General features: G+C 37.0%; 2 protein-coding genes across 2 annotated transcripts; one reads left to right on the top strand and one right to left on the bottom strand.

Moving 5' to 3' along the window:
- The first annotated feature begins 2,699 nt into the window (after window positions 1-2,699).
- On the top strand, window positions 2,700-6,962 carry LOC147859762 (putative serine carboxypeptidase-like 23). The gene is made up of 10 exons (XM_087325095.1): window positions 2,700-3,104; window positions 3,640-3,747; window positions 3,876-3,971; window positions 4,079-4,171; window positions 4,385-4,464; window positions 4,704-4,964; window positions 5,305-5,438; window positions 5,967-6,071; window positions 6,268-6,373; window positions 6,645-6,962. Exons 1-10 carry the CDS (start codon window positions 2,753-2,755, stop codon window positions 6,786-6,788), a joined length of 1,479 nt encoding a protein of 492 aa, XP_087181221.1. The 5' UTR covers window positions 2,700-2,752; the 3' UTR covers window positions 6,789-6,962.
- Window positions 6,963-8,122: 1,160 nt separating this feature from the next.
- On the bottom strand, window positions 8,123-12,917 carry LOC147859763 (ABC transporter F family member 1-like). The gene is made up of 6 exons (XM_087324750.1): window positions 12,784-12,917; window positions 10,944-11,187; window positions 10,735-10,808; window positions 10,433-10,643; window positions 9,569-9,803; window positions 8,123-9,447 (listed from the first exon to the last, which is right to left on the bottom strand). Exons 2-6 carry the CDS (start codon window positions 11,163-11,165, stop codon window positions 8,396-8,398), a joined length of 1,794 nt encoding a protein of 597 aa, XP_087180876.1. The 5' UTR covers window positions 11,166-11,187; window positions 12,784-12,917; the 3' UTR covers window positions 8,123-8,395.
- Window positions 12,918-13,282: the final 365 nt, after the last annotated feature.

The following is a 13,282-nucleotide window of genomic DNA, read 5'->3' on the forward strand; positions in this document are numbered from 1 at the left end:
TCTCTCGTGCTGATTTTGAATGAAACAATGCCTATCAGTCATTTGATGCTAGGAAAAGCATACACCAAGGCAACTAAAATATATGTCAATCATTAGATGCCATAATACATGAGGTATTCAAACAAAAAAATAGAAATATCTCGCTTGATTGCCAACAACAATAACTATAGTTCCTTGCACTACCCGTTGGGCATGCACACGGTTTACATATACCTTGTGTACCGAATTGTTGAGTTTTAAACTTCCTTCTTGTAAGTTGTATCCAAGCATAAAGTCTTGTCGCCGAATTCAACAAGCAAACGATTTTGCCCGAATTTTTCCATATGATAAAATTGTGATGCACAAACATACAAGATTGTTTGAGAAGTCTTCTCGAATATAAACTCTTTTGATAAGGAATTGGCAAGGGACATTTGGGAAAATAATGAAAACTTGAGGGGTTGACCAAACACCCTTACTAATCTACACCAAATTAAAGTAAAAAAGGGTGAATAGATTGGATACAGGAACACTCCAGCCTCTCGAACTCCCCTGAGCCGTGATCGAGACATAACCAACCTCCCATTGGTGTTCCATACCGATGGATATTACTTAGCACCTTGGAAGAGGTAATATAATCATTGTGACAAAAGCCTAACCCATATTACTAGTTTATGAAGACTCCAACCTTCCAAGGTAAGGCTTCTTCCCATGCCCCTTGAATAGATGAGCCTTTTTAAAAGACCCTCCATCTATTGGTTGTCAAGATCACAATAGTGCATGCACCTATCATTCCATGTATCAAAGTCACTTTAGAAAATTAGGAACATACCATTTAGTATGTTTTGTAAATATGAGTGACCTACCCTCACCTACTATATGTGTACAATACTAGTTTGAGCCAAAAAGAAACATTCGAGGGTATTTCCGTGTTTTATCGAACAATTTATCATGCATAAATATATTTCTCACAAACAATCAAATCCTAATAATTGGTATAAAGTTGAATTGTAAATGAGTTATCACAAGACATTATCATTTTCTTTGATATCTAGATAGACACGAGATTTGCGTATTTTGTTGATTTGGAAATTGGAAGGCACTCTTGCTCAAAACGTAAGTGTTGCTTGTGAGGTATTTCCTAACAGAGCAAATTTTATGAGGGTTTGGTAGTGTTGTAGTTTATTGGGCTCTTCTCCTACTTTACATTTGGCTTTTGGGATGTTCATAACATGGAGGTCAAGGTCTATCATGCTAATACTGGTTAAGGATTGTAGTTCCACTATCCACCACTATAACCTTTATTGGATGCCATGTGCCCGATTGTGTGAGATGGTGTTACTTTTGTTTGTTTTGATGTAGCTTGCAACTAGAGAGAATTTGATGTGGCCCCTCTAGACATAGGTCATGTATTCTTGATTGTACATAACTAACTAGAGAGAGACAAAGAGAGAGAAAGGAAGTACAATATTTTGCGTGAAATGCCAAAGTGAACTAGCGAAGTATCACCAAAAATGCATGGAAACAACCTTAACTATGCGTAGCATGACACAATGAGAAGTTAAATTAATGGTGTATCCTAATGGTGGCGAGTTTTTACAATTGCTAGTCCAAAGGAAAATGATAATATTTAAAAAATAGACTTGGAAAGAGAGATAGATGGAGAAATAAAGGAGTGCCAGAAAGAAAGGCTGACGAGAGTCTTTGCTTGGGATTCGAGAATAACACAAGAACGACGGCAACACACATCACATGAAAGAGAGATGCTCTTTTTTTGTTTGTTTGTTTTTTTATATGTGTGTGTGTGTGTGTGTGTGTGTGTGTGTGTTGGACTATCTACATACTCACATTATTCATGTCAATGAGAAAAAAGAGAGGAGAGAGTGTAAACACACACACACACACACACACACACACACACACATGTAGCATACATACATGATACATACATACAAACACACACATACATAGAGACAGGTAGACACACACACACACACACGTGTAACATACATACATACATACATACATACATACAGAGACCCACATACATAGACACAAACAAACAAACACATACATATAGACACACACACATGTACATACACATGCACATAATGCACATACAAACGGACAAACACATTCACACACATACATGCATACAGACATACAAACATACAAACATATACATACATACATAAAAACATACACGAATACCTACATACATACATACATACAGGAAGAGCAAGCAATGTGTCTCTTTCTCTGGGCTCTATTCTAGCTAATATGTCCTCCCATCTCCATTGAATCAATGACAATGTCATGTAAGAAGGCATACCTTGGAAGTAGGCCTAGGGTTGGTTGTCCTTCTTCACAAACATGAATGAATGAGCATGGACAGAGCAGACCACCTTATAACCGATTCAAACCCAACCCCAATAAAAACTAAAAGCAAAAGCTCCAACCAAACAAACATTTCTCTTTGTGCTTTTTTCTACCTCCCCTGTCCTTCTCCTTCTCCTTTCCTTTTTTAAAGGTTCCCCTGTTTTTTTTATTTAAGTCTCCCCCCCCTCCGATTTTTGTTCTGAAAAACCAAGAAATGATTTAAAATAATAATAATGCCCTTTCTTTAAGGAGGAATTTAACCCTCTCTCCAAGCATCAGATGAGTGCTTCTTGTGCTGAGCTCAATCTGCAGAGTTTCTCTCTCTCCCCACTCCCTAAATCCATGCACACACATATGTTGTAGCATATACCTATCTATATTCACACAAGAACAAATGGTGAACCTGGGGTTATGCGATATTATGATCTTTTGTAAACATCATCGCCATCGCCATCGCCATCATGTTCTTTTATTGCTGGTTATGGCGATGATGATGGCGATGGCTATGGTGTTGGCAGTGAGCAATGGTGCAGATGATGAGGTGAAGGGCCTCTTGGGCCAGCCAAGGGTGAATTTTAAGCACTATGCAGGGCACATCTATGTAAATAATGTGTATAATGATCATGATAATGGCAATGTTGCTAAGCACAATCCTCACACGCGCGCACTCTTCTATTGGTTCTTCGAGGCCGATCGAGATCGCCGAACCTCCCTTCAACTCCCTCTGGCTATCTGGTTCAACGGAGGTACTAGTCTATATAGTTTCTCACTTAATGGATTCTCTTTCTTTCTTTTTCTTCTCTACTTCAGTTTTTCTTTGAATGGTTGGTTTCTCCTTTGTTGAGTCTGTATTCCATGAATGATCCTCAGCCCATTAGAAATTGTTATATTTTCTCTGTGTGTATGTGTATGTTATATATACTTTCAATGGATTCTTGTTATTTCAACACAAATTTTTTCCTGTCTCAAAGGTTTTATTTCCCTCCTGTCAATGGAAATAATCTCCATTTTCTCGATGGAAATTGTGCTATTTCATTTTCTGTTTCCTTTGGAACTTCTTGGTGATGGAACGCAAAGAAGTAGTAGAAAATAATTTTCTTTTGGCATGTGGTAATTCACTCGGAAAAACATCACGAAAATCATTTAAGATTTCATCGAGTTGTTGTTGTTTAAGGGATGAGGAAGAGATAAGTTTCTCTTCTATGTTTATTATATCTTCCGTATGTTTTCTCCCAGCCCCCACATACTCACTGAATCATAGCTGCAAAAATGTCATTTTAGGTCCTGGATGTTCCTCTGTTGGGAATGGTGCCTTAGCTGAGTTGGGTCCCTTCACACCAAACCCCACAGCTGATGGTCTCGAACTCAACCCTTACTCTTGGACCAAAGGTAAACTAAAATCTCATCTTTGATATGATGGCACACAAATGTTCTCTTTTTCTTCTCCTTATTATCCTGAATCTTAAGAAGCTGAAATTTATAGACTTGGAACACTAAAAATGAGATTGGATTCGCAGAGGCAAATATTGTGTTTGTGGAGTCACCATTTGCTGTCGGCTTTTCCTACTCAAATGTTTCTTCAGATTATAATCATTTTAGTGATGCTTCCATAGGTAAAAAAAAGTAAAACCACCCACCTGTTGTTCCATTCTTTCTAAACATTAAAAGATAATCTAGAGAGAGTACTATTAACCATTTCCTCACATCATTTTTCTTGCAGCTGAAGATGCATATAGCTTCATTATAAATTGGCTAGAGAAATTTCCTGAGTACAAATCCAATGATTTTTATCTTCTGGGGGAGAGTTATGCAGGTATTTTGATGTTATGAATGCATATGTATGCATACATTGGATACATGTCCAATGTTGTACATGTGCACATTGTGGGAATGAGTTTCAAGTTAAAATTAAATTACTTGACCCCATCGCTCCACAGCACTGTTGGTGATGGTTAATTATATCTGCAAGTTTAAGCTATATACACCTTCTGTAGATCCTAATGACATACAAAACCCATGGCTCCAGGACATTACATCCCCACATTAGCCAGGTTAATACTACAGCGAAACAAAGCAACACAAATCTTAAATTTCAAAGGCTTTGCGGTACGTATCTTATAGGGCAAAATACCAAATTTCTCCCAATTTTTTGAATATTTATGAGAACACCCCTAAACCCTACCAAGTTGAAAGCTTAGGGGTATTCTGGGGTGGTGAAAGGAATTTTGCAAAAGGTTAGGGATATGTGAGTGTTGTTTCCCCTTTTGTATGTGCTCAATGCATTTCACCAATTCTTTCATGCACTTTATCATTAAATTTACAACATTTGCATATGGTGTTTGAAGATTGGAAATCCGTGGACGGATGCTGCGTTCGATAATGCCGGAACTACTGATTTCTATCGATCACATTCTCTCATTTCCGATGAGACGTATGCGGCCATCCAAGCCAATTGCAATTATGCCGATGAGCTCCCTGTTGATGCAGCTTCCAACAATACCTTCTGCAACCGTGCGGTGTCAGAGGCTGATGCTGACATGGCACAAATTGACATTTACAACATTTACGCGGAGTCATGTAATTCTAACACCAGTCAGAATGCTAGGGTAAAAGTTATTCTAGAATCATGTGTTTTTGTGTTCTTAGTTCGTTATTGTAACTTCTTTTTTGGTAACTATACAAGGAAAAATATGAAAGGTTGTGTTAAAACTCTACTCTCCCATACCATAAAAATTTTATGGTTTAAGAGAAAATTAAAGTTTCCACGTTTTACCAATAAAACAAGAGAATTGAATTTCTGATAGTTTAAAATACTCGGTTACTCATAATGAAGTAAATTTGTTGAAATGCATCTCTCGCATCACTCGTTTGTGGTCTAGTGGTGATGAATTTAAGTTGTTCCATATTTTTTATATGGCATTAAATTGGAGAGGGTTTTCTATGCAGAAGCAATTTGCCAATCGATTAACTTCCGCATACGTCGACCCTTGCATAGACACAGTCACACCGTATCTCAACCGCCCTGAAGTACAGAGAGCACTGCATGCATCAGACAGCCCAGTTGTCTGGTCGGGTTGCAGGTAATGGTTTGTGAAAATGATGTCTCTCAAATGTAGGTGTAAATAACAGTGTTTTGTATTGTATGCCACATGACAGTTTTTTTAACCTTTTAATTTGAAGGACAGCTTTATGAGTGAAGTAATAGAGTTGGTTATCTTATGATTGGTTATCTTATGATCCAAAATTATTTATTATTTTCTAATATGGTGATTATTCTTTAATGACTATGTTTTAAATCTTGTATTAAGATACAAGTTGTAATGAAGATAGATTTTTAGAAGGCACATACATTTCTTTTTCAGTTCTCTTGTCTTTGATCTCCTATTGTTTAATGTATATAGGTTATTTCAAAGAGGCAATGTTTAAAAATTTTGTAGTTGTAATGAAGATGATTTTAGAAAAGACATGTTCAGCTCAATTTAATATTGTATTTGTTAACATTTCTGAATATACAAGCGAGTCTGAATAAAGTATATTTACAAATCTCGTATTAAAGTACAAATTTTTGTAATTAAAGCTGATATTTGAGAATGTGTGTTATTTTTCAGCTCTATCGTCTACTCTCATTACAAGAGGGAGGACATAGTCGCATCTATGCTTCCCTTGTACCAAGAACTTATACAACATGGAGGGTTGAAGATATGGATTTATAGGCAAGTTAATGGCATTATGGGAGAAAAACACACAGCACAATGTGATGCACTAGTGGCATCGACTATATTTCACCAAGATGAATCATTAAACAAAAAAATAGAATTCATTTCTTTCATCTTGAACAATGTAGGTTCTACATCTAAATTAGGTTTCTCAAAACAAATGTCTCAAGTTTTGTTCTCTCCTTGTATTCAGTGGTGATGTAGATGGTGTTGTATCTACATTAGCGACAAGGATGTGGATAAAAGCACTAAATCTTCCAGTCGAGACACCTTGGTATGCTTGGAATTTTCAAAACCAGGTAAGAAAAACCATGATATATATATACTAATGTATTTTTATTATATCGTAATGTATTTTTCTTTTTTCCATTTGTACTCTTTCTTTTTTCTTGTTCCAATCTTCATGAAATTGACCTGTATCATGGTTCCAATAAATCAATCCTACGGCCAACTTTTTATATCCACTGACCATAAACGTTTCTCTTAATATTTTCTGTATCATTGTTTCCTTATGATCTTTATATTTTCACTGTATGGGATTTTCACTATATCGGATGTGATGTATTTTAGGTTGGAGGATGGACACAGAAGTACAGGGGGCTTACATTCACGACGGTGCGTGGTGCAGGTCACATGGTACCTGCTAATAAGCCTCCTCAAGCACTTGCCTTGTTCAGAAGCTTTCTTGCTGGTGACATGTTACCGAGTTTTTGAACCTTCATTAAATTACTACGGCCTTGATATCCAAAACAACAAAAGAATTGTTCTCCTTTTCCTTCCAATATGTTGCCATTTGTATTATTACCTTTCCCACCATAAAAAATCTTGAATTTTGGTTGGGATTTTATAAACGGATTAAATTTTTTAAAAAGAAATGTCACTTCAGTTTCAAGGTATATGCACAAGTGTTTGTATTAGATGTTATGGTATTTAATGGAAGCAGCTTTGAATATTAATCAATAAATGATGTATCTTCCTGCTGATTGTATCACCCCATCTCAGCACGTTCGTGTTTTCAGAGTAAATGCACAGCTCATCATTGAAGTCAAACCTTATGGTCATTTACCAGCATATGCTAGTGTTCTGAAAAGGTTCACTAGCAACATGATCAAGAGGGATTCTTGAGAATGGGAACGAAATGTGATAAAGTTATATAATGTAAATGAACCACATATGAAACTGACAAATAAATGAATATTTCAAATAATAAAAAGGTCCTCAAGGTATGAGGAATAGTTTGCAACTGACAACCCCTTTAATGTGCATCAAAATGCATGTAACCTGGCACAACCAATTTCCTGGGATTTATGGACTCGAATAGTTTGCAGCTGACAACCCTTTTAATGTAAAATTCATGTAACCATGGGGCAGAATGCGTGAACGTAATAAGAGATAGGTAAATTTTGAAAATAAGAATTTGAAATTCCAATGCATTTGGGTATTTTGAGTTACTTTTCAATTGAATTTTAAACGTTTCTTACATTCTCTTTTGTCTACATAATAGTCAGAAATGATACTCATGGCAGTGACGACAACCAAAATAGGGCCAATCAGAAGCTCCCTTTGAAACAAGAAACAATAACATCAATACTTGACTTCTCAAAAGTCACATTATCACAAACAAATAGAAAGGCAGAGTATTGGATTTTAATAGTGCTAAGTTAATCTCCAATACACTGATGGAGACAACGCAGATATAGGTTTGATTAGATTATCATGGATGTCTACTGAATTTTGTCTTGTATACGGTCTTCTGAGAGGACGTTCAAATCTTTCACCCTGTATTAAGACAGTAAAATGCCTGCATTTTATGAAATTCCCTGTAAGGACAACATAGATACACACTTTTATCTAAAGAATCTGTCAATCTGTATCTATCCTGTATATATTAAATCAAGTTTGACTGCTATTGAGAGATTAATCTATTTGCACAAGAAGTAATTAGATCTGGACCAATTGGCAGAATCAAATGCAGATTCAAGGGAATGAATACTTGCGTAAGGGAATACTCTCAAATCAATCAAAGAATGCTCTTAGAAAATGAGAAATTTTGAAGAAATACCGGTTACAAAATTTTTACTTTTATGCCTGGTGCTCCTGTCAGATCAATGTTCTCCCCGATTAAGAGACATTAGTAAAAAGACCTGTCTTGTGAGCTCAGAACCTCAAAAAATAATCAGGCCTCAAAAAAGTTCCTTATAAAACCGAGGGAAAAAAGAAATTTTGTATGTTTCATTCAGTTCAACCATAAATATTTAAAATCACCTAAAGACTAGTACAAGAAACAATACAAAAGTAACTCTATAGTAGGGCATTTCACTTTAGAGTCCTGCTTTTGACTTCAAGTGCTGCTTAAAGTCCATGATATCACCTTCCCACCTTTGCACTTTCTGATTTTCACAAACCCATATCTCCTTGGCTACTTGATTGATAAGCCTAAAGTCGTGACTCACTAGCACAAGACCTCCATCCCATTCATTCAATGCTTCTGCAAGAGAATCTATGGTCTCAATGTCAAGATGATTAGTGGGCTCATCAAGAAGCAACAAATGAGGTAATCTCCAAGCCAACCACGCAAAAATGACCCTACTCCTTTGACCATCAGATAAGTTCTTCATGGGCATAATTTGTGCCTTCCCAGTAAGGCCAAACTTCCCGATCGCTGCACGCATCTTTTCTTCTTCTAGACCAGGATACTCTGACATCATGTATTGTAACGCGGGAACATCAAGATTCAATTTATCAGCCAAGTGTTGATGGAACTGGGCAATCCTAAGATGGTTGTGACGTCTTACCATACCATCAAGTGGGGACAATTCACCAGTCATAAGCTTCAGTAATGTACTCTTACCCGCTCCATTAGGCCCAACCAAGGCTATCCGTGAATCCAAATCAACCCCAAAATCAATATTCTTATAAATAAGATGTTCTGGTGTATAGCCAAAATCTACCTCAACAAACTGCAAAACTGGTGGAGGTAACTTCCCAACATCAGTGAAACGGAATACAAGAATTTTGTCCCTTGAAACCTTTTCTGTAAGACCACCTCTTTCCATCTTTGCTAGAGTCTTCTCTTTACTCTGTGCTTGTCTAGCAAGCTTTGCTGAACCATGCCCAAATCTAGCAATGTACTCCTTCATATTTGCTATCTGATCCTGTTCCCACTTATATTGCTTCATCTGATTCTCCTCTAAGTCCCCTCGTGTTTGCACATACTGGTCATAGTTTCCAGTATATAGCTTAAGCTTCTTGTTCTGCATATGGATTATATTTGTGCACACCCCATTCAGAAAATCTTGTGAATGGGATACAACAACCAGGATCCTTTCAAAATTCTTTAGCATTTCTTCTAACCAGACACAGGCTTCAAGATCTGTATAGAATGGACATCTTTTAAAAACAGTATAGTTTGCAGCCAACATAAGTGAAAATAGTGATAATACATTACAATTGTTGAGCAATAAAGAGAATGAAGTTTAAACGACAGAACTCACCAAGGTGATTAGTTGGTTCATCCAGGAGAAGTATAGTTGGGCACATAAACAATGCTCTGGCTAATGCTATTCTCATACGCCAACCACCAGAGAAATCTCGAGTTTTCTTGCCTTGCATTGTTTTTGTGAATCCCAGACCATGAAGAATTTCAGCTGCTCGTTTCTCTGCTGTGGTTGAATCCATGGCTTCAAGACGCTCATATATTCTTTCCAGCGCTTCACCACCTCCAGCATCCTGTAAACTCCAAAAACCAATTTATTTTTCAGGAATGCATTGCTTTCTTAGCATCGTGATTTGCTCGCTACCTTGAAATTGGTTAGAATTTTGTAGGTTGCAGTAATTTTCATTCAGAAAGTGACAATTTTACTTGCAACAGAAATATTCGCTTGTAATGTCTAGAATCAAAATTTCAAAAAAAGGTACTTCCTAAAATATCAGATGATTGGGTACCAAACAATGGGTGTAGATGAATCTCCAGACATTACTCATTGACTACTCGCTTAAGGGGAAGAGAGTATCGTCACCTCGGGGAGGTCATAATCCTTACGTTAGGGACCATGATTAAATTCAATTCAATGTCTAGATGAACATGTATGAGAAAATACGCTAATTCAACTGGGCAATATCATCTTCTAAACCAGAATGAAATACAATTGAAAGAGTCTACACCATACGATGTCATTTAAGAGGAAGTTTCAAATACTTTTTAATAATAATGCCAATTCATGAGTTCGTTTATATAAATACCAATTGATGCATCTCAGGTCCACTCCATTATTTCATTAAGAAAAGAGCAGAAACATGAAAGTCAAAACCAGGTCGTAAGGTTCTCCACATTCAAAAAATATCAATAATTGAACTACCTGGGCAGATAAAATTTCAACTTCCTTTTCCAGCTTCAACCTCTCAGCATCCACGTTCATGACAGCTTGGAGGGCAGTAAGTTCTGTTGCCTCAATTTCCCTTGTCAAGTGATATATATCCATATGGTCTGGAATAGGGAGTTCTCTGCAGCCTATAGCATCCAAAAGTGTGGATTTACCACATCCGTTCAGTCCCAATAAGCCGTATCTCCTATCAAATAAAAAAGAATGTCATTGTAAATAGAGTAATCCAATCACATCCAGAGAAAGCAAAACCCACCCAAATCCACAATTCATAATACCTTCCATAATTAAGTTCAAGGCTGGAATCAACAATCAACTCATGCCCATGGAAAGTGAGTGTCAAGCTCTCAATCTGATGACATAGACATGATTGTTTCAGCATTAGTAAATTGCAGTTACCAATTTTGTCATGATGTTTTAAGACATTTATGTAAAGCATCTATAACATGCATAGATCTAAATTCCTGCAAATTTTGTGATTCCTTACATGTATATCCCTAGATAATGCATGTGAGGTTAAGATTCCTGTGCAAGTTCTGTCGCTTATTTGCATTGCCGCCAATTCATCAGTTACTCCATTGGTTTGTCCCTCTGTGACTTCATTGTTTTTTGATGAAGTTGCAACCACAGATGCAGACTTCGAGCCTCGTTTTGCAACTGCAGCTGCTTTCTTTTGAGCAGCTTTCTTCTTGCTTGCATCAGATACCATCTTGTCTAGAAACCTTGACGACCTTTAAGAGAAAAGATGGAACACCAGTAAATTGGGCGTTACTACCAGATACTTATTAACATACTCGTACAGGATTTGACACATTAAATCAATACATAATCATAAGTGCATAAACAGAAATATAAAGCTCTAAAAGAGTGAACACAAAGATTGTTCGAAGTGAGTCGCATCCCTTTCTATGACACGTGTAATGTGGAATTAAAGAGAATAAGCAGAATAGAACACGCATGTGGAAAGAAAATTTCAGAAAGGAACTACATAACATATTAAAACGGTGAAAAAGCTGAATTATCCAGACCAGGGCTTATTAGAATCATACAAATAATAATGTGCTTCTACAGATATCTAAACTCATAAAAGTTTATATGTTATTTTACTATATTCATGATTACATATTTTTCAGAAGAACATCACATTATGATTGGTCACCAAATAGCAGTCTAGCAGGACCAGGCTCTCGATGTTCCAGCCAGCAGGACTAAATTGAAGCATATAACAGCAATTATTCCAAATAAATACAAATATATATAAAAAACAAAGACGAAAGTAACCTACTACAACCTCTTCTTATATTCAAATAGGTCGAATAACTAGGAAAAAAGAGACCAAGTATGTAGCAAACCAAATTTCAAGAGAAATGCATGCAGCAAGAATAGGAAAACTCATCCAAATGATTCTCTGGGAAGATTTAAACAACTACCAAGTGTGAAAAGAACTATATTTTCAACAGTTGCATATTTGAGGAAATTCCCAAATAGCGGCCAAAAACGATCATCCATAAGTAGGGAAAGAACAAAACATAAAGAATGATGCAGCCTGTTCATCTCTCCTGCTATGCCGTTTTAATAAACGAGATTACTGAGATTTCAACAAAGAAGAGTTCAGCAAAAACACAAAAGAAGATCTATCCAAAACATAAAGAATGAACGATATATCCAAGATTTCATTCTAGAATCTATAGAGAATTAGCGACAAAAAGACAAAATCGGTACGCAGAAAATAAAATTCTAAAGAAAATGAAACATTAACATCCACATACCTCTACATTTTAATAATCAAGAATAAGAACAAAAAAAAATGTTTTTTGCGACATACATATAAGAAGGGCACGAGCAGTGACTCGTATTTCTTACTGTTCAAACTCGAGAGGTACTGGTAAATAAGGAGCAAACGGGAACAAATATTTGTGCAGGAACGCACCTCTCTCAGGCATGAGTATATAACGAAACTGATACAGATCCCTATAATGCTACAGATCCCTACATAGTATGTTAATGCCCCATAAAGGAAACAAAGAGGGGGCTAGTATGCAGAAAATACCTCTTGAAGATATAATAGGTATACAACAAAACCACAAAGAGAGGATCACTCTTATCTCTCTATAATGTTCTAGTATATCATCGGATACAGCTAAATAACGCATGAAACAGAACTATCATGAATACAGGAAAGCAGATAGATCCATGATTTCCTCAAACACGTGAGCTAATACAGCAATAAGATGGACGAAAGGGAAAACACGACATAGCCAAGACACGATACGAATACAGAGAAGATGCAAATATGCAATTTGTAAAAAAAAAACGAACACATGTACCTTTTTGAAGAGTTTCTGAGAGAGTCGATAGAAAGGATCAGGGGGGTTATGCTGGAGGCAAAATAGGGTTCTGCCGGAGAAGCAGGTAGCAAGCAGAGATATGTAAAAGGACTGAATCCTGATTCTCTCCGTCTTATTTGCTGAAGCTTTGTGGTGCTGAGCCCTAGTCCTTCGTCTTCTGCAGAGGAGAAAATGGCGATGGAGAGCTCAGAGAAGGAAGGAGAAGCTTCGGCCGCACTTTGTCGTCTCCTTTTCTCTTCTTCTGGCTCTTAACACAGGGACGTGTGAGAGAGCGAGAGAGAGAGAGAGAGGGAGGGAGAGATAGGAAGGAAAAAAAGGAAGGTCATCTGTGTGTCTCCCTTTCCTTTTATAGGCCGCCCCTCCCTTCTCCTTTTGGCCATGGCCTTCTTGCTTTCCTTTATTTCCCCATTTGCCCCTCCCTTCCCCTTTTGGCCATGGGCTTGCTTTCCTTTATTTCCCCATTTGCCCCTCCCTTCCC

Source organism: Azolla caroliniana, unplaced genomic scaffold (assembly GCF_043228905.1).
Source record: "Azolla caroliniana isolate FFs.n. ecotype wild unplaced genomic scaffold, voAzoCaro1.0.p SCAF_9, whole genome shotgun sequence".
NCBI lineage: Eukaryota > Viridiplantae > Streptophyta > Polypodiopsida > Salviniales > Salviniaceae > Azolla > Azolla caroliniana.